Here is a 25,790-nt window from a genome sequence, read left to right on the forward strand (position 1 = left end):
AAACCGTGAGGTAACAGATGTATGTTGTTTCATGCTGAGGAGAGTGGGTTCATTTGTTACTCGGCAGTAGGTAACTAATACACACAGGACCAGTTAACAGTCAGGAGGAGAGTTGCTCAGAGGAAGCAAAACCCAGGATGGCACTTCAGAGTAATTCGCTTAACCTCATGGTCAATTGCCATGTGGGCACAGAGATAACTTCAAGGGATTGAGATTTCATACTGAACGTTCCATACCTGGACACAGATCATCTTTTCTTCCATTGCAGCGGCTCTCCAACTTCATCAGGCATCAGGATCACCCGGCAGGCTTGTGAGAGCCAGTGGCTGGGTTGGAACTGAGGGCTGAGTTTCAGGAGGTCTGGGGCAGGGTCTGAGAACACACATGCCCCAGGGGAGGCTGGTGCCACTGGCCCCGGGGGCCACGCTTTGAGAGCCACTGTCCTGATAAGTCAAGAGGTCCTCATGATCTCCAGGACTGGATTTCTGTATCCAACCTTTTCCTCATTTGACATGAAAACATGTTAACAAGATTTTTTAAAACAAGGCTAAGCCCTAGCGGGTTTGACTCAATAGATAAAGCATTGACCTGCGGACTGAAGGGTCCCAGGTTCAATTCCGGTCAAGGGCACATGCCCCGGTTGCAGGCTCGACCCTCAGTGGGGGGCATGAGGAGGCAGCCGATCAATGATTGTCTCTCATCATTGATGTTTCTATCTCTCCCTCTCCCTTCCTCTCTGAAATCAATAAAAATGTATTTTTATTAATTAAAACAAGGTTAAAATAAAGAGAAGGAATAGAACCTGGTATATCCAAAGTGCTTTTTATTCTCTAATTAGTCATCTGAGAACCAAGCGACTGATGAGAGACTAGTTAAGTCAGGTTTCTAAAGAACGACATTGTTCTGTTTCCACAAAAGATCTACAGTTAAAAATCTTCTTGGGTCCCACGGACATCTGTGTTTCCCCTCTTTGCAGCTCCGAGGGTCAGATGTCTGTCTTGCACCTGTCACCCCAGGCACCCCTCTGGGCCCCTGTAACCAGATGTCAGTGCGGAGAGGTGCTTTGGGGCAACAGTAAGTTCTCTAAGTGCACCAGTCCCCACCGGTGACCTCACCTTGAACCCCTCGGAGATGCAGCCAGAGCATCAGCCTGGAGACAGAATGAAGTTCTGGCTGAGCCTGGGGGGTAAGCAGGTTCCCGGAAGTGCCCCGGAGACTGGGACGAGGAGAGAGGACCTATCTCCTGCCAGCAGAAGCGAGACGGCGCGCGGGGGTCCATGGGGCTGGGAGCACGCGTTGGAGAGAGCTTTGAAACCAGATTATGATGAGGGCAGAGGGTCAACGTTCTTTTATGACATCATTTAAGAATGATTTATTTGGGAGGACTCAGCATTATCATCTTCTCCAAAATCACCATGCATGTCAGAAAGCTTGCTAATAATCTGGGGGAGCGGGGGCGTGGAGGGGGACCTAACTGAAAACAGCTGAGAGGTTGAGTGTGATCAGCGCGTCTTGTTTCTATTATTTGGCTCATTATACAACATGGAAGGAGTGGACCTGAGTGGTTATCCAAGCACGTCTGCATTTCTGAGTAGAATGTAGGTGTGCCTGCCTTTGCACCCCAGAAAAAATGACTGATCTTGTCCATCAGAGCAGCGTGGGCCCCCTGGCTGCCAGCTTTCCTGCTTTTACTTTCCCCCCTGAGAGATAGAAGCACTTGGGGGGCTTTCCCCAGGCTGCTGGGAAATGATTGATGGTGGGACTTCTTTTAATCCGAGTAAGGTGGTGGAATCGGACCCCATGGACTTTGAAGACCACTGCCAAATTCCCACAGCACCGAGGCCTGGCAACTTCACCTAATCTCCTCCAAGGCGCAAAGAAAGCCCCAAACCAGCTGTGCAATGGCCCGCTCAGGCCGAGAAGTCGGTCAGGCCGGCTTCCTCTCATGTTGTTTCGTGTCCCGCCTCTCAAACTGCCCTCCCCTTGGCCCAGGGCGGCAGCATTGGTGACACGGAGGAGAGAAAAGATGTCAAAGGAAACGGACTTGAGGTCCGAGAAACACACCGTGTCTGGTAATACGCCAGGCCCGGGGCCGGTGACGCCCACCCCGTGGCACCCAGACAATGCTGTGGCGGGGAGATCCAGGCCACAGGCTACCTGGCAACATCCTCGGAGAGAAAAGGCGAGTGGACCATTGAGAAGCTGTCCTGTTTCCTTAAAGTGAGGGATCGCAGCTGTCTGATGCTCTGTTTACCAACAGCAATACAGTTGGCACCGAGAGTAATAGCTAGCTCGCCATTCGACAGATGTTTTGTGGCCACAGAATGGAGTCAGGGTGATGTGTGTCCCATGCTAATCCGGAATGCCTCAGCAACCACCTCAGCGCCTCGGCCTCTTTCCACTCGGGCCACGAATGTGGAGTCCCTGGGGGGAACCTCTGGTCCTTCTAGAAGGGACTAGGAATACGAGAGAGAGGGGGGGGGGGGCAAGAAGGGCAGAGAGCCCACGCTGTTTGGGCGCCAAACACCCTAGTTGCTTGGCTCTCAGTTCCCGGAGATGATGAGATTGTAACACAAGACCCACAACAATCCGCACAGGTTGCTCTCAGGCAACGCCCGTCACCAAAAAAGTGCGAATGCAGACGCCGAGGTGACTCCAACTCGCCGTGTTAGGCCAAGCTTGTTTTATTACATACATTCTGCACTCTAAGAACTAGTAACTTCGTATTGTAAACATTAAGCATACAGAGTGAGATTTCAAGGCCACATTCTACCACTGATTGTCTCTTTTGTCATGTATCTTTGGCTGGCCGAGATCAACTCGTAGTGTATAAATGCATAAGTTATATAATTATTATATAAAAAGGGGGGGGGGGGGACCGCATGGACTTGTATACTTCTTTCTGACAAACGCACAGCGTTCGCGACTCGAAGGGACACCGGAGCCTGCCTGGCCCAGAGCCAGGCGATGTCGGAGCGCAGCGGCCCAGAGCGTCTCTCGCTGGACGCGCCCCCCCCCCGGGGAACAGAGCCCCCACGAAGCCATGCCGTCCCGAATGACTCTTTTAAATATCAGACAATTCCAGTTACAATTTTCTTTGGACAAACAAACAAAAAAAAAGAGATGCATGTTTTCGTGTCTGAATCCCACCACTGCCCCTCGCTCCGTTCCACCACGTCCTCCCTCTCACACTGGCTTTGGTGCAGCACTGACCGCATTCAACCGCGAGTCCCCATGATGCCTTCTCCACAGTCCCAACACCGTCCCCTGTCCAGCTGCACGGCTTGAGCTCCCGCCCAGCCCTGCCTCCTCCGGCTCGGCCCCTCCGCACCCGCCCGCACATCCCCCAGCCCTCCTCTGCATCCACACTCTCTCCACGCACGTGCTCAGTCCCGCGTCCGGCTCCTGGCCCCTGGAATACTGTAAAGGAGTTGGAGACTCTGGGTCGTCTTCACAGCTTGGGAGAGCTGACAGCCCTCCGTCAAATGGAATGAATCTGATTTCACCCGGAGCAGCAGGCGCCGATGAGTTTCGTATCCACGTCCGCTGCACGGTCTCTTTTTTCTTTTTCTGCTTTGTCTTTGATATGTTTCTGTTTTTAAATACAGGTAGTTTTCCTTCAAATGGCATTAGGAATGGTACGTTAGGTCCAGACTGTGTTTTCTGGATTGCTTTGGTTCTATCCTGGTTTGCATGAGCAGGATCCTGGACTCTGAAGTGTATACACATCTTCAGGCCACTTTTTCTTTGGCACTTTGTCCTATGACCTCATGCTTCTACCTACAATGTCTTTTACAAGGTTGGCCCACAGATCCCAGGTCCGTGTACGTCCCATGGTCAGCATCCTCTGTCTCTCTGTAGTCATACTTTGGTCATTCCCTCCCGCTAAGAGTCTTTGGGTCTCGTCCCTGGCTTCCTTCCCCATCCCCCACCCAGCTTTCTCATTCCTCTTGAGGCACTTTATTTTATTTTATTTTTTTGATTCCTGGTCTCCAACAGAGTGTGTGGCAATGTCCTGGCGACGACCGTGTGCTGTTGGGAAAGGCCCCTCTCAGCTCTAGTAGTAGGTGCCCAGGTGAGAGGGCATGTGGCTGGCTGGCAGCCTCGTGTTCGGGTAGATGCCTCCGGTCGGGGAATTCCAGTACGGGTTCGGGGCCGCGAAGAAACTGGACGAGGTCACGGGGAGGGCCGGGGGGTGGGGCGCCACAAAGTTCATCTTCTGCGGGTGGGCGTGGTAGGAGCCCATGTACGGGAGGTCCGAGGGGTACTTGTAGAGCGAGGACTCCGGGGGGTGGGGCTGGAGGGCCTGGGCGATGCCGTGGAAGTCGAACTTGTAGGCGTAGCGCTTCCCGTGCACCTTGGTCATGATGTTCTTGTCGTAGTAGTAGCGGAGGGCGCGGCTGAGCTTGTCGTAGTTCATGTTGGGCTTGCTCTTCCGCTCGCCCCAGCGCCGGGCCACCTCGTCGGGGTCCGTCATCTTGAACTCCCCATTGGTGCCCTCCCAGGTGATGCAGTTGGAGTTGGAGCTGTCGGAGAGGAGCTCCAGGAGGAACTGCCAGAGCTGGATCTGCCCGCTCCCTACGGGGGACAGGAAACAGCAGTGAGGACGGGGTGCACAGAGAGGTGGCCGTTCTTCAGTGACAGGGGGGTGCTACCGGGCACCCAGGGCCCTTTCCCAGGCCAGCACCTGTCCCTCAGATGCTGGGGCCTGCCCTGTTCTGTTGACAACTGCCCGTGGCTGGACAGGAGCCGCCTGGCCCATTCCCAGCAGCCTGCGGCCAGAGGGACAGACCAAGGCTACAGGAGACAGGCCCTCCTGCCTCAGGGAGGGGCCCAGCCTGGGAAGCTGTTCATGCTCCTGAGGTTCCCTGAGATCAGACTGAAGCAGGGGTCCACTAGGGCCCCAGGGTCCTCTTTCCCCTGCCCTGTCCTGCTTCTCCCCTCCCTCTCTCCCGAAAACATGCCCTTAGCTAATCACACGCACAAGGATCCTCATCCCAAACTCTGCGCCCAGGGAACCTGCCCTAGGACGATGGCCCTTGGTGACTATCAGTCTGGTTACAAACCCAAGTCCTTCCTAAGAAGCAGAGAATTTCTATGGGGCGAGTGGATGGCAGGCTGGTCCCATCCACTCCTGACTTCTCAGAAGAACATCCAGGTCAACACGATGTTTGCAGGGGTAGGGAGTGGAGGGCCTATTTTTCCTATGTTGTGAGGCAGAATGGGCCGTTATGTGGATGGCAATAATGACTTAATGCCATTTATATTGGCGAGGTCAAATGAAATAATAAAAGTCAGATTTAGGAAATGAACTCCTAAAATGTTTATGGAAAAAAAATAAGAGAATGGAAGTAAACACCGTTATTTCTAACATAACATTTCGCTGGCACTCGGAAAGCCATTCTGTCAAAACTTTTCCTAGAACAGAACTCGCCCACTCAAAATGAGGAAGTTTAGAGAAGCGCTGGCCCCCTTACAAACCAGATCGCCCCTTTCCAGTGTTTAGGCAAACGCATCGTAACGGAAAGCCACGTGTGCGCCCCGCGCTGCCGTGCCAACTGCGCTCACACAAGTTTCCAAGGAAGGAGAAGTGCTACAGTGAGTGGCTGCAGGTCCCTGGGGGGAGGGAGGCAGGCTCCAACGAGGCTGAGGGGTCCTTGCTAGAATGGGGTGCACCGTCAGGATTCTCCTGACCCCATGGGAATCAGCTTTCAGAGATGCAGCTTTTATGTTTTCTTAAATTCAGAGACAAATCAGGCACCTCACCAGGATGTTACAATACCTTCCAGCAGTTCTCAACCTGTGGGTCGCGACCCCTGAAAATACATCCTGCATATCAGATATTTACATTACGATTCATAACAGTAGCAAAATTAGAGTTATAAAGTAGCAACGAAAATAATTTTATGATTGGGGGTCACCACAACGTGAGGAACTGTATTAAAGGGTCGCGGCATCAGGAAGGTTGAGAACCACCAGCGTAAGGCTTACGCTGACTCACGGCTCGCTAAAGGGGAGAAGCATTCAATACTGACAGTCATACTGAATCCCAGGAGAGACCCAGGGCTGTCCAGCAGATTAAAGATGCTTTGAAAATGCGTCAGAAGCAGGTCCTTTCTCCTGGACTCCCAGCTACAGCGGCCTCGGGCTCATGGCCACAAAGACTACCTTTCATTATACTCTCAGCGACAACCCAGGGACGTGATCGGATGGTCAAAGTCACTTTAACTGGCAACCATTCAGGGAACCGATGTCACGTAGACCTCAATTATGAATTTGTTTTCCACCCAGTCCTCTCACCAGCTCCCTGTGTAAGCTGTCCAGCTCGCACCTCCTCGTTCCCACACTGGCCACGCGGAGGGGCTGTGTCTGTGATCCATCCACCCGCCGGCTCCGTGAGAAAGATCAGTCTTTCCCGACTACATCCCGAAGGCGATCGCGTTCGGTCCAGCCGCACATTTGAAAGGTATTAGCAGCTTGTAGGGCGTCACACTGGGAGCCTTTGCCTTCTCGGGACCACAAACTGTTCTCAATCAAGTCTTCTTGCCCCCAACGTTTCATTAATATGCATTTTAAACACACACACAAAGGACGGAGCGGGAGAACCATATGGTTTTAGTGTATATATTGTAACCAAAGGATTAATACTTGGAAAGAAAAAACCCATATGGGACCTGGGGATAGAGAAGAACACGGATTTTTGATTTAGCAATCTGACATATGCTTTAGCATAAACAGGGAATCATCTGAAAATAAATATTCAGGCAGCCTCCTCAGCGAAGAGAGCAATTCCACAGATTTGTAGAAACATGCAGACCTTCCTACGCAGCTGAAAGAATATTCGGGATCTGCCCAAACCTGGGCACTGCCCCCCAGGAACCTGTCCCTCGGCCGCTTCCTGTACAAACGTGGACCACGGGACCGGCGGACAGCCAGGCCCCGTCTCCCCTGCTTCAGAAGCACTAGCTGCCCCGGACTGAAACCCTGGCTGGAAACTCAAGCTTAAGAAACGGATGAGCATTCCTCACTATTTGCCCTAAATGAGCCCTTAGGACCCGGGCTCCGGCCTCTGAGCATCCCCAGGGTCTGTGGGAATGAGATCTGTAAACAAAACCCATCGGCTCCCAAACCTGAGAACCCCACGGAAATGCAAGCTCAGGGCACGCGTAGGAAACGGACACTACGTCCAGCTCACTCACGGCTGCACCTGACGCCCATCGCCTCGTGGCACGAGCTCACAGCCTCACCGGGCGAGAAGGTCAGGGGTGCACATGGGAGCCAAGAAATCGCAGTCGCTGGGAAGGTAAAGGGATTGCTCGCGGCCACAGAATTTCAGCAGCAACCTAGTCAGTTCTCTTACTGTCAAAGCGATAAGGCTGATGGTGCCACATGGGTGCATTTTAGACTAGTGGGTACGGGTCCCAAGGCAAGATACCTAAGGCTTGGGAAGCTTAGAGTGACTTGGGGCGCCCGCTGGCCACACACACAAGTAAAAGGAGAAGCTCTTATAAGACCCAAGCCTCCTACAGGCATCACCACCTGCGCCTCGTGAGTAACAACGGTCCCGAGAACATCCTCAGCACTAGGAAGGAGTACTCAGCTTGCCCAGGCTAGACCTGCGCGGTGGGGCGCCATGGGGGCTGCCCGCCTCCAGGAGAGCCCGGCGGGGTGAGCAGCACAGGGCTCGGAAGAGGCCCAAAGGCAATGCTTTCATTTTCCAGAGGAAAGAAGAGAAACAGGGCAGCAAAGAGGTCCAGACTGAGCCTAAAAGGGCAGAACATCTGAACGGTTTATAAACCACAGAGCAGAGCAGGCCGGGGCGGGGGCGGGGGGGGGGGGTCAGCAGTTGTGGGACCAGCAGGGCTGTCCCTGAGCAGGACACTGTGGGGGCAGCCAACGGAGAGCCCAGGAGGCTCCACGGTGGCAGTCATCTGGGGCCACTTTCTCCCACGGCTGGGGTGTCACAGAACACCGTGTGCACAGCCCCCACCGTGTGGAAATCAAGGCAGCAGGCGTGGCCCCAGGACACGTGTCCCGGGCTGAGTGCGGCTCAGAAGGGACTTGCTGGAGGGCCAGGGTGTCCAGCGGCTGTCAGGGCCACTGTGGTGACAGCACTGCTGGCTGGCTTCAGGCTCCACCACGGATGGGACCTGGGGCAGCTCCCCCAGCTCTGTGCCTCGATGTTCTCACCTGCAAAACGGGCTGATGGCAAGAGCACAACCTTCAAGGTCGCTCTGAGGATGAACGCAGTAGGTGACGCTCCGATTCTGATTGGTTTGGGCTGGAAATCCAAGTGGAAAGGAAGGTACGTCCCTGGCCTGGAGCTGGAGGAAGCCACTGGATGCTTCCCGGGTGCCAGAGACGTAGGTGACTAATTTGCAAAAGGTCAGCGAGGGTCGGAACCCTGCCGCAGGCTGCAGCCCCGAATCACCGCACAAACCTGCTCTCAGGCCCACGCCTGCACGTCCCCTCCAGCCCCTCCCAGGGGTCCCCTCCCTGGGCCGGGAGCTTGGGACGTTCCCAGTGGGAGACTGGCCATGCCAGAACCCCTTAACAATGACCAGCACATCCTAAAACGGTGCCGGGTTTCCCTGAGCCACGTGCACTGTCCCGGCTGCCAGGGAAGGCTCCCCAGGTGTCCCCAGGCAGCCACCCGACGTACCTCCACAGGCCTCTTTCTTGGAAAGGTGGCCTCGGTCCATTCAATGAGCCACGTGAAATGCGCAGCCCGCCTGACGGACACAGAGGAGCTGCCTGGTCCACAGGGCAGCCCGGGGACACCCTTTCCCAGCAGGAGAAATGCGGGCCAAGTGCACAGCAGCGAATGCTGGGGGCAGAGATGGCCCGATGCTGACAGCGCCCGTGCATTCACGCTCCATGATGTCATCTTCCCACTGAAAAGAATGCACACCGTGGAAAGAGCCAGCACTGGGAGAGATGAGGGATTTATTTTTCAGAGCGTGGAATAATAGACCCCGACAGGAAGGAGCATTCATAGAAAGATGAAAGACACGCTGGTCCCGGGGAAAGGCCACGTGAATACAGCTGATGGGGCCCAAGGCCGGGTGGAGAGAAGGCCTAAGTCATGACAAGCTAAGGAACACAATCTTCATGTGCAGGTCAGAAGTAGGGTGTCGCCGCCTCCCCAAGCCCGCCGAGAAAGGGGTACAGGGCGGTCCTTCATGAGACGCGAGTGTCCCTGGCTTAGGTACCAAGACATCTTCCCAGGCCTCCCGCCTCCGCCAGGCCCTCTACCTGCAGTGGGCATCCCAGCTGCTGGGCACCACGTGCCTCTGTGAGAGCTGAGGCTCTGCTCATGGGCCGGCCACTCTCTGAGCCCCCCTCTCCCCTAGGCCACACCTTTGCGCTGTGACATGGGCATGGGCCTGTATTTCACTGGCCCGCGTGTGTGCGTGGGAAGGCCAGTCTGGTCTTGTGTGGCACCCCTGGCACTTTGCTCCCTCCATCCCTGACCTCAGACCCACCCGTGCGCCTGAACAGCTGCTAACCGCATGGCGAGCCTTCCTTTCTCTCCTCTCGCTCCCCATTCTCCCAGACCTCGCCGCCCCGCCCCTCCCCAGGCTTGCTCAGGGAGTTTAGGGGAAGGCAATGAAAGACATTGCAGACAGAGTCCGGGTTCAAATCTAGCCTCCCCTCTGATTGGCTGCGTGACCCGGGAAAAGCTACCCACTTTCTCTGGTCCTCCGAGTCCCCTTCCATTGGATGGAGATAATGACCTCCGGCTGCCAGGACCCCAGGCGTGCGCACCGCGCAGGCATCATGTGGGGGAGCAGTCAGAACGTGGCCTCCGGTCACTGAATTAACGCTGCCAGCATCTGGCTTCTGTCTTTTCCTCTCTCGAGTCTCCCCTGAGCACCGCTCCAGGCCCGCCTCCCTAAGCACCTCACTCACAGTCATCGCTTCAGTTCGAAGGCTGTGGAGGCCCCTGCAGACGGAAAGCTGACCACGGGCACGGGGAGGGACCGAGGCCCCGGAGACGCGGCCACCAGGCGGGGCTCGGTATGCGGGAAGCGCCTGCGGCCGCCCTCATTGCACAGTGTGGCCATTCCCTACGCCCCCTCTCCACCGCATGTGCGCTCCCTGAGGGTCAGGACGAGATCTTATGGCTCCGGCACTGACTTCTTCAACACTTCAAATCACTGAGCACCTGGTCCAGACCCGGGGGAGGGCAGGAAACAAAGCAGGCCCTTCCACCCCGTCAGACGCTTCAAGAACATTTGCTGAATTCGTTGACATGAGCTACAATAGCACATGTCAGGATGGCGGACTCTCCATCATCATATCTCATGTCCCCAAAGCGTAGCCTCCCTCGAGGGGACGTGTGAATCTGAATTTTTCCATTTCCAGCCCGATCTTGGCCTCGACATTTAGGAAACACACTTTCCAGCGTGTGCCGGCAAGACGCCCGTGCCATCCTCGCGTCTGACTTGCTGCTGAGAATACGCAGCCTGCGTGGTGGGTTTCTGCAGCCCGTCTGGCTCGGATCGGAGCATCACCAATAAAACAGCGGGGTTGGCACTGGCAGGTGGCCACAGGTGACCACCCTCGCAAGGCCCGGGCTACAAGTGGGCCAGGGAAGAACCCGCCCTTTCTCCTGGCATCAAAGTGGAGAAACAGACCATTCTGAAGATAACTCTGGATTTGAAATCGTAGGGTTGTAAGAAGCATTCTCCTTTTTGAAATGTGATTTAACTGCTTGTGTAATAGGTTGAATTGTGCCACCCCCACCCAAATTCACATGCTGAAGTCCTAGCCCCCCAGAACCTCAGAAAGTGACCTTACTGGACACGGGGTCTTTACGGAGGTGATCACATTAAAGTGAGGTTATCAGGGTGACCCTAATCCGATATGACCAGTGCTGGTATGAAAGGGTGACAACACTGGGAACAGAGACCCATGTAGAGGGAAGACAGGGGAAGGGACACAGGCAGAAGGTGGCCACCTACAAGCCAAGGAGAGAGTCTGCACCAGGTCCCTCCTTCATGACCCTCAGAAGATAACCAGCCCTGCAGACACCTTGACCTTGGACGTCGTCCTTCAAAACTGACACAGAAAACATTTGTTTTCTAAGCCTCTGCCCGCCTCCGTGTCCTTCTTCTAGTGGACCTAGGAAATTCGGGCAGCGTGGATGAGGTCATGAGGCTCTTTGCGGAAGCTAAAACCTTCATTTATATCCCAGCCCGTATTTTTCCGCTTGGGCGACTAATCCAGCGAGACCTCACCCTGAAACTGGTTCCGTGGAAGGAACTGGTCACCCTTGCCAGGGTATCTTTTCACAACCACCACTGCCGTAAAGGTTAGCAACCACACCGGCCGTATCTCACCTGGGTTTGCAAGGCGGCTACTCGTCGGTCCAAGGATCTGATAAGGATCTACAGAGAAAAGAAAAGGTGTCAGACCCCGAAGACACAGCTGTGACTCGGTGATGTCACTGTGGGCGTTCTCCTGACTGTCTTGTGCTCCCCGATTTCAGAGCTGAACGTGTCCCCCACACCAATGTCACCTGGCGCCACCCGTGTTAGATAAAACCTCCCAGGAGAGCTGAGTAAAGTGTCTTGCTCAGGGCCTCCTCGTTTGGCTGAGCTCAGAGTTGGCCCGGGGTTCACCCAGCCCCGCGCTCTCTCCACCCCAGGAAACAAATAGGGCACACGACTTAAGTCCCCAGCCGGCCGGCTCCATGTGGGCCGTGCTGACAGCATCACTGATAACATCCACTCCCCACTGTGCTGTGTGGGCACCGTGTGGGCACTGCTGCACCCGAGGGCACCGGTGTGGTATGCCTGGACAGTAAGGTGAAACTAAAAGAACTCATGAGCCACACAGAGACACCCTGTGTGCAAGCGGAATGTTTCCTTCCACATTCCCTGTGCAGACTGTGGAGACGTTTTAACCAGCTCCCCAGTCATCCCGGCTGAGTAGACGGATCGTTCCGTCCCCGACTGATAGATGAAGCAGTTGTGAAGAAGACACAGCAACATGAGTCTCGTTAGCAAAGGACACATTTTGGAAATATGCCACCCAACCTGCTGCTTCGCTCATGGCCACCGAGGCTCCCAGACACATACCTAGCTGAGGCCGTTGGTCTTCGGTTTTGGGCACTGCGGAAGGAGATGGCTGAGCAGCTGAACGTGAGAAGACAAGAGAGACAATGAGCTGTAAGTTATATGTGGCCACTCGTCTTTGATGCTGTGGTATCATCGTTCCACCAGCTACCTTAGTGATGTAACAGTCTCCCTTTTATAAAAAGAAACATCTTACAGGGAGGAAAAATTTCTTTTCTCATGAAACCAAATGTGCACATTGCAGCAAAAAGAAAAAAAAGAGAGCACGTTATATTATTTCAAAAAAATGTATTTATGCCCCCTTTTCCCAAAAGAAAAGAATTTGCGATGGCTTACAAAACAGATTTAAATGAATCGCAATCTAAAATAAGTAAAAGGGAAATGATCAGGAAAATGAAATAAAGCAAGGGAGATTTTAAACAGGGCCGAGATCAGGAAATCACTCCGTGTCTGATCTGCACTCAGCCACCCCAGGAGACACGCGTGAGTGTGCACCGAAGTCCATGACAGCAGTCAGTTCTCTTTGTGGGGAAGTGGGTATAACCTAAAGACTAGCTGCGCCTGTCTGGCCAAGGGGAGGAACACTTTCCATGTGGGAAAACCATAGATTAGCTACAGAAATGATGGTTACTCCATCAAGAGGGACCCTGTGCCACGTGGATTCAAGGCAGTCGGAGCCAACACCTCACCTTTCGACTGGGGGGCGGGGTGGCCATGACCGGTCCAGGCTGATCTCCTGGGTGGCTCATAAGGTAAATCTGTAAAGATGAAGAAATTGACTAAAAGAACAATAATTTACTTTTATAACAGATATCTTATATGTGTTTTGTGTTTATTTGAATAAATATTGTGCAAGAAAAGCCAGTCATCCAAAGAAATTTTCAACCTGGATTCCATCAGATTCAGGTTTATTTACAAATGATAATTCTGTGTATTTTACTGATCTGACATTTCTACCCGTTAATCTGCCACCCCCACTGACAGATTCCCCCAGAGCCTGCGGACTCTCCTAGGGTGACCTCCAACCACAGGGCAGGCCACACTGAACGTTTCTTCCCGTCGAAGGCGTCCTGCACCCAATGGGACTGACCTGTATCCAGCCCTTTCTTTATCTCCAGGACCATCCAGAACAGAGCCCACAACTCTGACCAATCAACCAGTTCTTGCCTGAGGTCTGCACCTCAACCCCCAAATGATGCTCGCGTTCCTTCTCTGTTTTTTTCCGTGGAAATGAGCTCTCCCTCCTTATCCTTATTCTCCGGCTGCCTCTCTCGGCCACCCCTCACTTTCTCTTTACAATCTCAGCCTTTTATGTTGAATCACTCTTCACTGTCTCCTCCTTTTCCTATGCAGGTGTCACCTCTTTCTCCTTCTCGAAATGAATTTAGAATTTCTCTAAAGAAAGTTGCATGACATAAACTGCAAGGCTGAGGGGGCAGTGTCCCACCGCGTGCCAGCAGTGACCGTCAGGGCCTCAGAGAGGCCCATCATTCCTTTGCATGGACCACGTGTGATCACTCGCCCCATCAGTCTCTATGCACGTTGCATATGCAAATTTAATACCCACTTCTGCATCCTCAGTGCAAGTTCTAGCAATGGTTAAGAAGACTCTAAGTCATTTTCTTTCGAAAACATATTCCAGGGACACGGTGCACATATCACGCTGCTTCTACCTCCATCTTAGTACAGAACCATTTCAAAAAAAACTAACTACATCTTCTTGGACTGAAGGGTCTCAGGTCAGTGCCACGGGTCATTCCGGGCCAACCGAGAAGCCACAGACAGATGTTTTGGGGCGACTTCGCTGCCAGGCACCTGGAGACGGCTGCAGCGTCGCCCTCGGAGGGCAGCGCAGTGCCGCTTGCTCTGAGCCTCGCTTTCAGCAGCTCATTTTACTTAACGCTGGCAATCTGGTGGGTCCGTCTCCCAGAAGCTGGACTGCGTTGCGGAAGACGTGTCTCTCCCTCTTTTCAATCCCAGAGAGAAGGGCCGTGACAGGTAACCTGAACGTCAGCACAGAGTGGCCGTAATTTACTCGGTCTGCTTGGCTGCCGGCCTTCCCGGCGGGGTGGTCGCTGAAACCCTACCCTCGCGGCTTCGGTTGGGCTGGACGACTTTTCTGTTTAAACGCGGCCACGGCTCGCCACACCCTGCCGGCTGGCATTGTCGCATCGTTGGACCGACCACCAGCCTTTCCTACCCGGCTCCTTGGTCTCACTTCTCTGGTGTCAGGGGTTGGTTACCCGCGGGGATTAAACCGGCAGCCGCTATCCATTTACAATGAACGAAATTCCAACTTAAGTTTCTGGGAGCATTGTGCATAGGAATTCTCATCCAGTTGCATTTTGTCTGAAAAGTGGTTAGTTAGCCAGAGTTTCCACGTGAGAACTGTTTCAGAACAAAAGACGAATCTACCGGCCAGGCCATCCTAGCAGCATCCAGCCCAATTCAGGAGGAGGGATCACACGTTGGTCCTACTTGGGTCCTGGGATGGAGAGCACGGGGCTGGGGGCTGGTGGCCCCAGGGCCTTCTGTGTACCAAATGCTGAAGCAAGATAATATATAGTGTGTCCCCAAAAGTATATACACCCACTTTGAATACTTATAAAGGCAGTGTTTTTAAAATACACTTCACTTTCAACATGGAGCTATCGGTTGTTATAGTGCGGACACATTTTGGGGGGAACTCCCTGTGGAAATACATTCTAGACCCTCATTTCTCCAAGTGCAGTCCGCATGCCAGCAATACGGGCAGCATCTGGGAGCTGGTGAGAAGTTCAGAATCTCTCTCCAGATAGACTGTTTCGGAGCCTGCATTTACCAGGACCCCGGGAACGGTGCACACTGACATGGAGGAAGCCTGTTCCAGGCCTTTCCACGGCTCTGGTTCAGAACGCTGTGCCCCACAGACACTCATTTCAGAGGCACTGCCTGAGAGCGGCCACACAGAGAAGGAAGTGTGTGCAAAGAGTTCTAGATCGAACGGTTGTATCTGAGATAGATGAACACTAACAGAGTTAATAGCAAGTGTCAGTAGGTTAGTTTGCTGCTATTTTAAACGTAAAGAAAAAAGTATGGCGGCTGGAAAAAACTAAACACCAAACTACTAATAGAGAAATATTTTTGAGACTCTATTTCCCCCGATAAAATCCTCCTTAGGGTGTGTCACCATGTCCATTCTCCCTTGAAAGTAAGTCAGGACCTAAATGACACCAAGTCTGGTCTTTAGCCAAGAACCTGCGATGTCCACGTGAACAGTGACTGGCATGTTCGCAAACATGTCACCACGGAAGATAAGCCGGCTTTGTTTGCCTTCATGACATTCTGGCCCGATGCAGCCTTATCAGCTGCCGATCACAGCTGAGGGTGCTCAGCTCCTCCCCCCCGCCAGGGGGTGTGACAGGGGAAACGCTGGGTCGGCCTCCCTGAGATGAGGCACAGCCAGCTGTGAGCCCGGGCCAGTGGTGACCCCAGCAGCACCTTCGCCCTCGGGGCAGAGGCAGTGGAGTTTACTGAAGAATGACGGCTCCCTGCACATGGGCGACTTGCCCTCAGTGACAGCAGGAGGGCTTCTCACACGGGTCTATGCACACTCCATGCTCAGGGGCCACGTCAGTGCTCTCCACGCCTCTCCAACCTTGGTCTTCGAGGCGGCTAACTCTTGGCAGAAGGGCTTGCTCGGGGAAGGTGGGTTTCTAGCAGGGAGCTGGCTATGTTTTTCTGTAACAGACTCTGTGTAAAAACTGAGCTTTCTAAACCCCATTACACAGGCAGCTCGGGTTACAGAGAAGCATGTGCCAGGATCCGGACCAAAAACACGAAGCTACAAACAGGGTGTCGCCCCTCCACACCCCCACCCCTGGGTACTTGCTGGGAGCTGGGATGGGTTCCTGATCCTGAAAGAGCCTCCCCACCACCCTCCCATCCCCCCACCGGGACATCAAGTAACCAAGACAGCATCCTCCCGGCCCTTCCTGCGGCACTAACCTCACCCAGTTCACATGCTCCTCCTCCAGCCGTGGAAGAACTGCCCTCTGGCCCTCTTGCCGTCCGCCCTCCCACTTACTTTCCCAAGGGCCAGAACCAGGACTGTGGGCGAGTCCCCCTCGTTCTGCAGGACCCACCCCACATTTACAGAGCAGCTCCGGGGGTCCCAGCTGGGCTGGATGGGGAAGGACGGGCCTCGCTGGCTCCCGGTGAACCCAGAGGCCAAAGGCAAAGACAGAGAGACGAGAGCTGTTGCCAGAACCAACCTATAACCCAGGTTTAATGGGAGGAAGATTCAGACGATGCAGTCGCTCTCCTGTTTTCCTCCAGACATTTCCACAGCCTTCTAACCGCCCCCCTCAAAGACATGGGGAGCCGGGGCATTTCACATGCCCTCCCCAGCTAGGTTTTCAGATCTCTGGGTAGAGTACAGCCATGGAAAAGTGAAGAATGCGTGCTTAGCCATTCGCTAAGATCCGGGCTTTCCAAAGCGCCCCACAGGGGAGAAAGGTTACCCCACTGTCCGGCTGTGCCTGGTGGTGCCGACCGGCACTAGGCTGCCAGCTCCAAGGCAGGGATAACTCGTAATTCCAAGAAACCCTTGACGAGCAGCCGCTGGAAAGTGAAAGTCCAGGCTGCACTCCCAGGCTCAACTCGCCACTCTATCTTGATTACATCCTAGATGGGTATTAATGCTGGAGTTGCCATGGCGATGGAGGAGGGGAGGAGGAGCTTACAGAACGTCCTCCTTGGGCTTTCACATGAACTGCCCCCAAGATGCCAGGTGGGCGGCACATGTCAAGGTCAGAAACCAGCTTGCAAGCTCCTACGAGTCAGACCTGTCTCTGTCCCTGCCATCTGAGACCACCAGGGCCATAGCTCCAAAGGCATGCGCTCAGCAGCGGAGGAGGGGTGGGGAGAGGGTGTCTGATGCTAATGACTGACAACCCGAGGAACACATGAAACATCCTGTAACAAGATCGCAGAAATGGAATGTAAGTGACGCGCCTCCGTGCTACCACCTCCTAGGAGTGGGGGAGGGGCTGCCCTGAATGCTGATGTGTAGGAAAAGGACGGGGGAGGGGGCGGGGGGGTTAGGGAGGAGGTGCATTCTGAATGGGGAACATTGGGGGAAAGTTCATAGGAAGCAGCCTGGGAAGAGGGGTTGATAAGCGTGAACAGAGGAGTGCATGTCCGCGTGTGGTTACCTGTCAGGTCCCTAAGTCTTGGCCGATCACGGGGCCCAACTGAAATGCCACAGCGACGTGACAGGGCAAGCGGGAGGGGACTCTGGAATAAGGGGTCCATTTGGGAAGATCAGCCACAAGAGGGTAGACTGGGGGCAGCAGCCCAGGGATGGGTGACTCGAGGCAGGAAGGAAAGGAGGGAGGTGGGTGGGCGGCAGGACACAGGGAGGTGGGAGGACGTGGGAGTGGGGGACTGGAGTGGACACGCCGATCATGGCACAGCCACCCAAGGGTGCCGGGCACAGAAACGGGTGCCTATCCAGGGCTCCAGGCCCTCTCCACCGTCACCTCTTAGCGCAGAGAGATGCCCACCGACCACAGGGACACGGTCACACTCCCAGTGAACCCCTCACCCATGACTCCTGCAGCTTAGGGGTCAGCTTGGCAGCCCCCGAGCTGTCACAAGGACCCCACTTCCACCGTCACCGGCTGTCACACACTCGCGACCCTTCCTTCAAGGCTGAGCACTGCCCCATCCAACGCCACAACCTGCTCCCTGCTCCGAGGTCAAGTCCCCGCCTCTGGCTTGCAGCAAGCAGTTAGTTCTCCGCCTGTTCTGCTGGCATAACTTCTTTCTAGCTCAGGCCCCACTGTTTGTATCTCCTTCCACAACCACAGCAGTCCTCACAACGGGCATTTCTGACACAAACTTAGTCTCAGAAACGTACTCTACGGCTAACGGAGACACGGCAGTGGGGTCTCTCCCGGGTCACCCTCAAATGACGGACGGAAGGGAGGACATGACCCGAGCCACGGGACATGCATTTGAGTTTGACGCCCTTGCCGTTCCCTCCGCTGAAGCACAGAGATGGAGACCCGGCCATCACCCTCCCAGCCACATGTACACCTGAGGGGTCGTGTATCTTCCAAACCCACCGTAGCCTCAGATAGGAAACCTAGCAGAGCCAGGATCCACTGTTCTACCCACGGGCTGCACCAACCCCTTTGGCCAAGCTGTGGGCCTGTGACAGAGCTCAACGCCAGCTCCGACCCCCCGCTTTTGTAAGAGTCAGAGGCATCGTGAGATAGCTTCTCACAAACAAGCAAGCCCTGGCCATTGCCCTGCAGACCGCTTTTACTTTCTTTAAGAAGGATGGGAACGTTTTTAGCACGCTCACAGAACCATCATGATGTTCCTGCTCTCCCTGCTTGCCCAAGGCCGCGTTGCCAGTGTGGAGCTGGAGGGAAACGTGCCTGTGTGAGCCTCTCTCGGTCCACAGGTGGGTCCCGCAGGGCGGGCTGGTGTACGCTGGACCCTGGGTCTCATCATACTGAGTGGCCTGGCCCATCTGTCGCGTGTCGGAGCTCACAGCGCCCTTGGCCAAGCGTCCCACCAGGCCTCCCAGGACCGGGGAGCAAGCGTGTTCTCTGTGGTCGGGGAGCCAGGCACCAGGACGCTACCAGGCAGGTCAGGTGCAAACAATACCCAGAACCTTCTTACCTCGGGCTCCTCGGCCCCCTGCCCCCCTCCTCTCTCTCTGGAAAGAAACTGCAGCTCCAAACTCAGTGCCTTCCCCAGCTCCAATGAGGTTCGTGGAGCAGACATGTGGTGGGGGGCCAAGGGCCACAGCCTGGGTCTCAGGAGGTGTGCGTTCCAGATCTGTGTCTGAACATGGAACAGCGACCCACGGCCCTGAGTCACGGCTTGCTCAGCTGTGAGGCTGGCACGACATCTAGCTCATGGGGCTGCTGTCTGTGTGGGGAGGGGACTGGCTATGGCACGCTGTCCCCTGCCTCAAATGCCCACCCCTCTGCCTCCTCCTCCCGGGGCACCCCGTCCCTCTCTGGAGAGCCCCCCTCTGCCTCTGGTGGAGGGAACTCCTCCTCCTGCTCCGACTGCGCTTCGGGGAGAGGTGGCTTGTCTGTGTCCCTATGTGTCGGGGAATTCCTCTTGCCTGTACTGTTCCCTGAGGAGCAATCTTAACCCTCAGGCCTTCAGTGAACTCAGAAGCAGGCGCACTCCTGCCTGCCGGTGGGCACCCTGAGGAGTGTGATCTGTGAATGACATTCGGCTCCAAACCCCCAGAGGCCCCAGAGGACTGTGCAGGGCCCCCGCCGGGCCCAGGATCGGCCCTCTCGGGGTGGCGTGACCTGGTCCCGGATCTCCCAGGCCGTCCCGGTGTCTCGGGGAGCACAGCGCACAGGGGTGTTTCCGTACCTGGCCTAGTTGTAATTCTTTGCGTAGCTTCGGGATAAACGGAAGTATTGGGGAAAATAAAAGCTGCACCCCCTGCAGACAAAAGGAGAGACAAACAAGTGAAGGTCTTCCGCTGCGTCTGAGGTCCATCTCCGCGGCAGCGCCCGCTTACTCTGCCCGGCGACAGGGAGGGGGCCTGCGGCCTGGGCAGCACGTCCTGGCCGGAAAGGACGAAGCCGGGGCCAGAGGCAGATCCTGACGCTGGGAGCGGACACGGGACTCTCTGGGCCCCCCTGGTGGGCGGGTGCCCTGCATTTTGATTTTACAGCTTCTTGCTGAAGGCCGTCCTGGTGCCCCGCCATGTGCCCAGCAATCTCAGTTTATTTTAAAAATCCTATGGGGGTGTTTTAATTTTGAAATTGCGCACACACACACACAAAGTAAAATATTTGAGAGCTCTGGAAAGCAGTCCCAAAGAACTGCCTTTTGCCAAAAGCTATATGGATCGCGTTAAAAACGAACCCACATCTCCACACAAATGCCTGTTTCCCTTTCTGTCTCTCATCAACACGTGTGTTAAGTGAGCAGAAAATATTCCCTTTTCTCGGCTCAGTCCCTGCGGAGCTGGGTGTCCCGGTCTTCGATCACTTCTGTGTTTAACAATAACAAAAGGATGACATTGGAGCTGTCCTGACACTTTCACTCACTGTCCCAATTTCTAAATAACCACGAAATCATCTCAAAACACGTGTCACTCGAAGGTGTTTCCTAAGAGGGAGAAACGGCTTTGTCGAAGTTATTTGTTATTTCTGGCCACAAGGTCATTACTAAGCTAAGGAGAGTAACCTACACGGGGAAAAGTATCCTAAACAAAACATTTCTTTTTAACTTTACTTTAGCTTCAGAAGCACAATGTTCTGAATGCCGAGGACCAAGATCAAGTGACAATTTCACTGTAATACTCCAACCTGGACTCCCATGATGCATTTTAAAATAAAATGGCAAGTCTTCGGAACACGGCTGCGTTTCCACGTGCGGGCTGACCCTGAGTTGGCTGTCTTGCTCACAGGGGTGACCTAAAACTCGCCCTCACTGGCTTTACCCCCAGCCTGGGCCTGGGGGGTGGCAGAGGGTGCCCGCAGGCTGAGCAGTGGGGGGTGGGGGGTGGTTATGCTCCTGCTGCTGTCTCCTCAGGAGGGGGGAAAGGGACCCCGACTTCGGGCACATACAGGGCAGGAAGCCCCGCCTCTACTTGGAGCCTCTGTGATGAGGGAGGGAGGGGGGGAGGAGGTTAACCTGGAAGAAGCACTTATGTTACAGGCTACTGGGCTCCGGCAAAGAGAAACAAACAAATAAAATGTGGAATCCATGGTTAGCGACAGAAGAGCAGGTACTCGGTTAGTCCCTCATCTCATAGCCTCCGAAATCCTAACACCATCTCCCTCTCAATAGGCCCTCGCGAAAAACACCACCATTCCCTGGGACCGCCCTTCGCGGATGCGCCAAGTCTGCGCTAGAAGGACTAACGGCAAGACGGTGGCCTAAGATGGACCCCAGAGGAGAAAGTAAAACTGCTGCTTGTCCTAGTCAACATTCCTTGATGAATAAAAACGAAAAAGAAAAGAAAAAAAAAAAGAATGCTCAGGGCCCCTTTGGACCGGACATGCTCTTGGTGACTACAGCCAGCACAGCGCCTCCTACCTGTCAAAACCCCTCAAGCATCCACCTCTGCCTCCTGCCGCACAGACGGGCCCACACTCCACCTGCACGCATGCACCTGCGGGAGCCCCCGGCCCTCCGGGCGGGCAGATTACCTGTGTTTCTAGCATGCATTAACCGCGGAGAGTTTTGTAAGGCTTTATCAACATCATCTGAAGTCAAATGTGGAAGAGGAGCTACAAAACAAAACAGCAACGTCAAAATGAAAAAGAGAGAGAATCACCTTCCTTAAAAAGAAAAAAAAAGAAGAAAAACACCCCCTCCCCGCCACCATGGCTGCTTGGCGTCTCTCCCCGCCTGACTGGTTAGCGTGTTAAAACCTAGACGGGGCCCACAGGTGACCAGGGAGTGAGTGGTGGGGATGCCAGGCAAAGCGTTTACCCCAGCGGTTCCGCCACCCCACGCTCGCACTGCGCCTGTCCCCCGACCATGCTCGCCGTCTGGGGAGCAAAAGCATGCAGCAGGCTCTGTGGTTCATGCCTCTCACCCCACCGCGCCTCCCCTTCCGCACGGTCCCGCCATGTCTCATGAGGCCAGGTGGGGACGCCCCTCACACGTGGACGTGGGGTGAAGGGGGCCTGGTTTAGCACGAGGGAAGGTAAGTCCATCCACCCCATCCTCTGGGAGCCCTGCCACATGTCTCCAGCTCATTGGGGCACCGTGGAGACTAGATATTGTGAGCAGATAAAGCTTCCTCTCCCTGGGGTCTTCGAGGCCCAGGGGGCCCTGCACGAGGCAGCTGAGTGCTAAGGTGACTGTCTGGCTTCCTCTAAAAGTGCCGAGGGCTTCTCAGCCTGCGTTCGCCCACAGCGTCGCCTTCTAAGCGACCGGCTCGCTCAGATGCTCTCTGGGAACTGTGTTAGGTGCTGTCCGCAAACTGGACAGAACCCTGTGCAGCTCACACTAACAAGAGCCACACCCCAGGGGCCTCGGTCCGGAGCGGGGCCTCTTACTCTCTCTGAGGTAGTGGAGATGGGAGAGAAGGATGTCGGCGTTGTAGCTGGGCGTGAGCCTCTGGAAGTCGTCCTTGGTCATCTTGCACAGCTCCTTGCCGTCGATGTTCTGGAACAGCAGGACGTCGACGTCCGGAAGGCCGTACTCTTTCACGGCCCACTCCAGCCACTGCCGCACGTGGTCCGTGCTCCACAGCGTGGGGTCTGAGAGGGGATGGAAACATACTAGGTCAACGCCTGGACATGAATTTCTGGGGCGGAGTAGGGCTGGAGCCAGGCTCATGGACAGGGCACGACCTTGAACCATGCTCTTGGAAAGGTCATGACCTTGAGTCAGGCTCTAGGACAGGTCAGGGCCTGCAGCCCTGGACAGGTCACGACCTTGAGCCATGCTCTCAGACAGGTCATGACCTTGAGCCATGCTCTTGGCGAGGTCAGGACCTTGAGTCAGGCTCCAGGAGAGGTCAGGGCCTGGAGCTAGGCTCTGGGACAGGTCAAAGAGAATGTCTGGGGGAAAGACAAAAACACCCACTGACTCACACACACAGATCACTGTCCTTAGCATGAACTGTTCTGGAAGTTTAGGCTTCCTCCCCCGCCTGCCCCGCTGTTGCCCGGATACTCTAAAGGTTCCTGCAGGGACGGGGGCGGATACTGTTTGCCCCCATTTACATTCATTTTAACCTTTTCACTTAAAATACATATGAATAAATGGAAAACTTCCTTAGCCCATGACCAGTATCTTTATAGGAAATTATGAGTTAGCCACACATGTCAGGAAGATGCTAATTATAGATTACAAAACAATCCCAAATAGTTTTTACACAAAATCCTGAAAGTACAGAATGGGATAGGAAGTGCAGGTAAACCCTGGTCTTGCTAGGAGCTGGCCCTGATGAGGGTGAGCCGCCAGCTACGCACTTTTCCTGCCGAGAACATGGCTGTGCAGCCAGCTCGCACCTGCAGGCCCCGGGCTGGCCTGGCCCTGACTCACATTCCGCAGCTGTGGCGCCCACACGCCCACAGGATGCAGGCAGGCGACGTCTTCACACTCCCCTGAGGTGAGGGAGGGGGCCTGGGAGGACAGGGCACTGGGGAGAAGGAGCTGGCGATCCCCAACAGAAACACAGCCAGGCGCCCCACCCTCACGCCTGGGGGCCGGGGACTCAGGGCGCCCACTGGCAGAGGGGCTCCTCCCTTGTGGTCCTCGGTTCCCAGACACCTGGGCCGGGAGCAGGAGCCCAGAGCTGTGACCCCTGCGCCTCTCAACTTGCTGCGGCCTCTGCAGGCGGCTGCTCTTCTCTCTGTTTTACATGTAAAATGCGAGCCCTGACCTCGGCCTCCGCACAGGCCCGCAGGGGTCAGGCTGCGGGATGCTCTGGTCACGACGAGGGAATCCTTCTGGCGTGGGAGTCAGTCATCCTACTGAATCACTGTTTACCCGATCACTTCAGGCTGCGTGGTCTTACTAACGCCCAGGCTACCCACGAATGGGGCATGGCGTGTGCCGGTGAAACCCATTTTAAGTTTACAGGAGAAACAGTGATAGCGACAAATCTCCAGACAGTCATAGTATCTGAGTTCTCTTCTCTTCCCTCCCTCCCTTCTTTCGTTCATTCCCTTCTCTTCCACATCTTTTTAAAAAATTACCTGTACTGGGTGACATTGGTTAATAACATGTAAGTTTCAGGTGTGCAATTCTGTACTGCATCACCTGTGTGTGTGTTCCATTGTGTGCTCACCACCCTGAGTCTAGAGCAGCGGTTCTCAACCTGTGGGTCGCAACCCCTTTGGTGGTCGAAGGACCCTTTCACAGGGGTCGCCTAAGGCCATCCTGCATATCAGATATTTACATGACAATTCATCACAGTAGCAACATGACAGTTATGAAGGAGCAACGAAAATAATTTTATGGTTGGGTCACCACATGAGGAGCTGTATTTAAAGGGCCAGAACGTTGAGCACCACTGGTCTAGAGTCTCCTTCTGTCACCAGATGTTTGACCCCCTTGAGCCTCGTCATCCTCGTCCCTCCCTCTTCCTCTCCGATAACCGCCCCACTGTTGTCTGTGTCTATGAGTCTATTTGTTGCTTTCTGGTTTGTATCCCACGTGAGTGAAATTACAGGGTTCTTGTTTCATGGGTATTTTTAATAGAAAGAAGTTCCTTCAAATCCAGTGCGCGCTACCCTCACCCCAGCCCCTCCTGCACCCTCCAGGAGTAACCACTGACGTCTGTGCTTGCGTCACGGCTATAGATGCCAATACTTCCACCTATCGAGGACATGCATTGTTTTCTGTTCTTAGAGTTAACAGCAGTGGCAGCTGATTGGCTTTGGGCTCTCAGCCCTGTATTTTCAAGATGTGCCCAAGTTAATGCACGCAGGTACACTCAGCCAGCTAAGCAGCTCTCGGCACCCCTCCCATACAAACATGTCCAATTTACTGATCGATGCACCTCACCCCGTGTCTGCATCCATGCACATGTGAAGGGGTCTGCGTGGTCCACGGCCTGGGGTCCGTATCAGAATCACGGGGAGATGGAAAACCTTCAGCTGCCTGGTCTCGCCCACGGAGGTCCTGACTTAATTGCTGGAGGGCAGCCCCGACATGAGGGTTGTGCAAAGCTCCCTGGGTAATTCCAATGTGCAGCCCAGGTTCAGGCCACCTACCCCAGGCCTCTCTACTCAGAGTGTGACCCTGGGACCAGCAGCATCGCCATGACCTGTGAGCTAATTAGAAATGCAGTCTCTTGCCCTGGCTGGTTTGCCTCAGTGGATAGAGCGTCAGCCTGCGGACTGAAGGGTCCCAGGTTCGATTCCCAGCCAAGGGCACATGACTGGGTTGCGGGCTCAGTCCCCAATAGGGAGGCAGCCGATCAATGATTCTCTCTCATCATTAATGTTTCTATCTCCCTCTCCCTCTCCCTTCCTCTCTGAAATCAATAAAAATATATTTTTAAAAGGAAAGAAATGCAGAGTCTCGGGCGCCCCCCGGACCTGCTGAATCAGGGTGTGCATTTCCTCAAGCTCCTCGGTGAGCCCCGTGCACACTAAGCTTGGGGGAGTCCTGGACCAGGGTGCATACCCAGATGTGCAGTTGCTGGGTCACAGGGCACGTGCCTGGTCACCTGCACCAGCTATGCTGGATTTCAACCCATATTCTACCCTCTCTCTCCATCAGCAATCAGTGCGCAGACTTGGCAAAGGCGGAGGGAGCCCAGCTCTCCCGCAGAGAGGACATCTACAAAGACCCCCACCGCCCGCTGACAGGAAGGCGTGCCCACTGCTCCGCTGTCCAAACACATGGGAACAGCCTGTGAGTCTGCAAGCCGATCGTGGGGTGCAAGGTTCACTTTCTCCAGCTCACCGGGGTTCAGATGGCTTTTTTTTAAAAAAAAATGTTTTTATTGATTTCAGAGAGGAAGGGAGAGAGAGGGAGGGATAGAATCATTGATCAGCTGCCTCCTGCACACCCCCTACTGGGGATCAAGCCCACAATCTGGGCTTGTGTCCTGACTGGGAATCAAACCGTGACTTCCTGGTTCATAGGTCGATGCTTAACCACTGAGCCATGCTGGCCAGGCCAGACGGCTGTTGGTCACTGGGTCAGGACCCTGCTTTCAGGGTTACAACGTTCACAACTCCAGACTGTGGTCACAGGTCT

General features: G+C 54.7%; 1 protein-coding gene across 5 annotated transcripts in view; it reads right to left on the bottom strand.

Moving 5' to 3' along the window:
- Nucleotides 1-2,649: 2,649 nt before the first annotated feature.
- The window catches only part of ERG (ETS transcription factor ERG), a 160,761-nt gene continuing 137,620 nt past the window's right edge, over nt 2,650-25,790 (bottom strand). For 2 of the 5 annotated variants that reach the window (XM_081086452.1, XM_081086453.1), the window contains 7 exons: nt 22,127-22,330; nt 21,269-21,349; nt 19,476-19,547; nt 12,773-12,841; nt 12,087-12,143; nt 11,346-11,393; nt 2,650-4,578 (listed from right to left, as the gene is read on the bottom strand). In XM_081086452.1, coding sequence (XP_080942578.1) covers nt 4,058-4,578; nt 11,346-11,393; nt 12,087-12,143; nt 12,773-12,841; nt 19,476-19,547; nt 21,269-21,349; nt 22,127-22,330 — 1,052 coding nt within the window. In that variant the 3' untranslated portion in view covers nt 2,650-4,057. The remainder of the gene's footprint in view (nt 4,579-11,345; nt 11,394-12,086; nt 12,144-12,772; nt 12,842-19,475; nt 19,548-21,268; nt 21,350-22,126; nt 22,331-25,790) is intronic. The other 3 variants (XM_081086454.1, XM_081086455.1, XM_081086456.1) reach the window with 2 other exon arrangements.

This window comes from Myotis nattereri (assembly GCF_964212035.1).
Source record: "Myotis nattereri genome assembly, chromosome: 3".
Classification (NCBI taxonomy): Eukaryota; Metazoa; Chordata; class Mammalia; order Chiroptera; family Vespertilionidae; genus Myotis; species Myotis nattereri.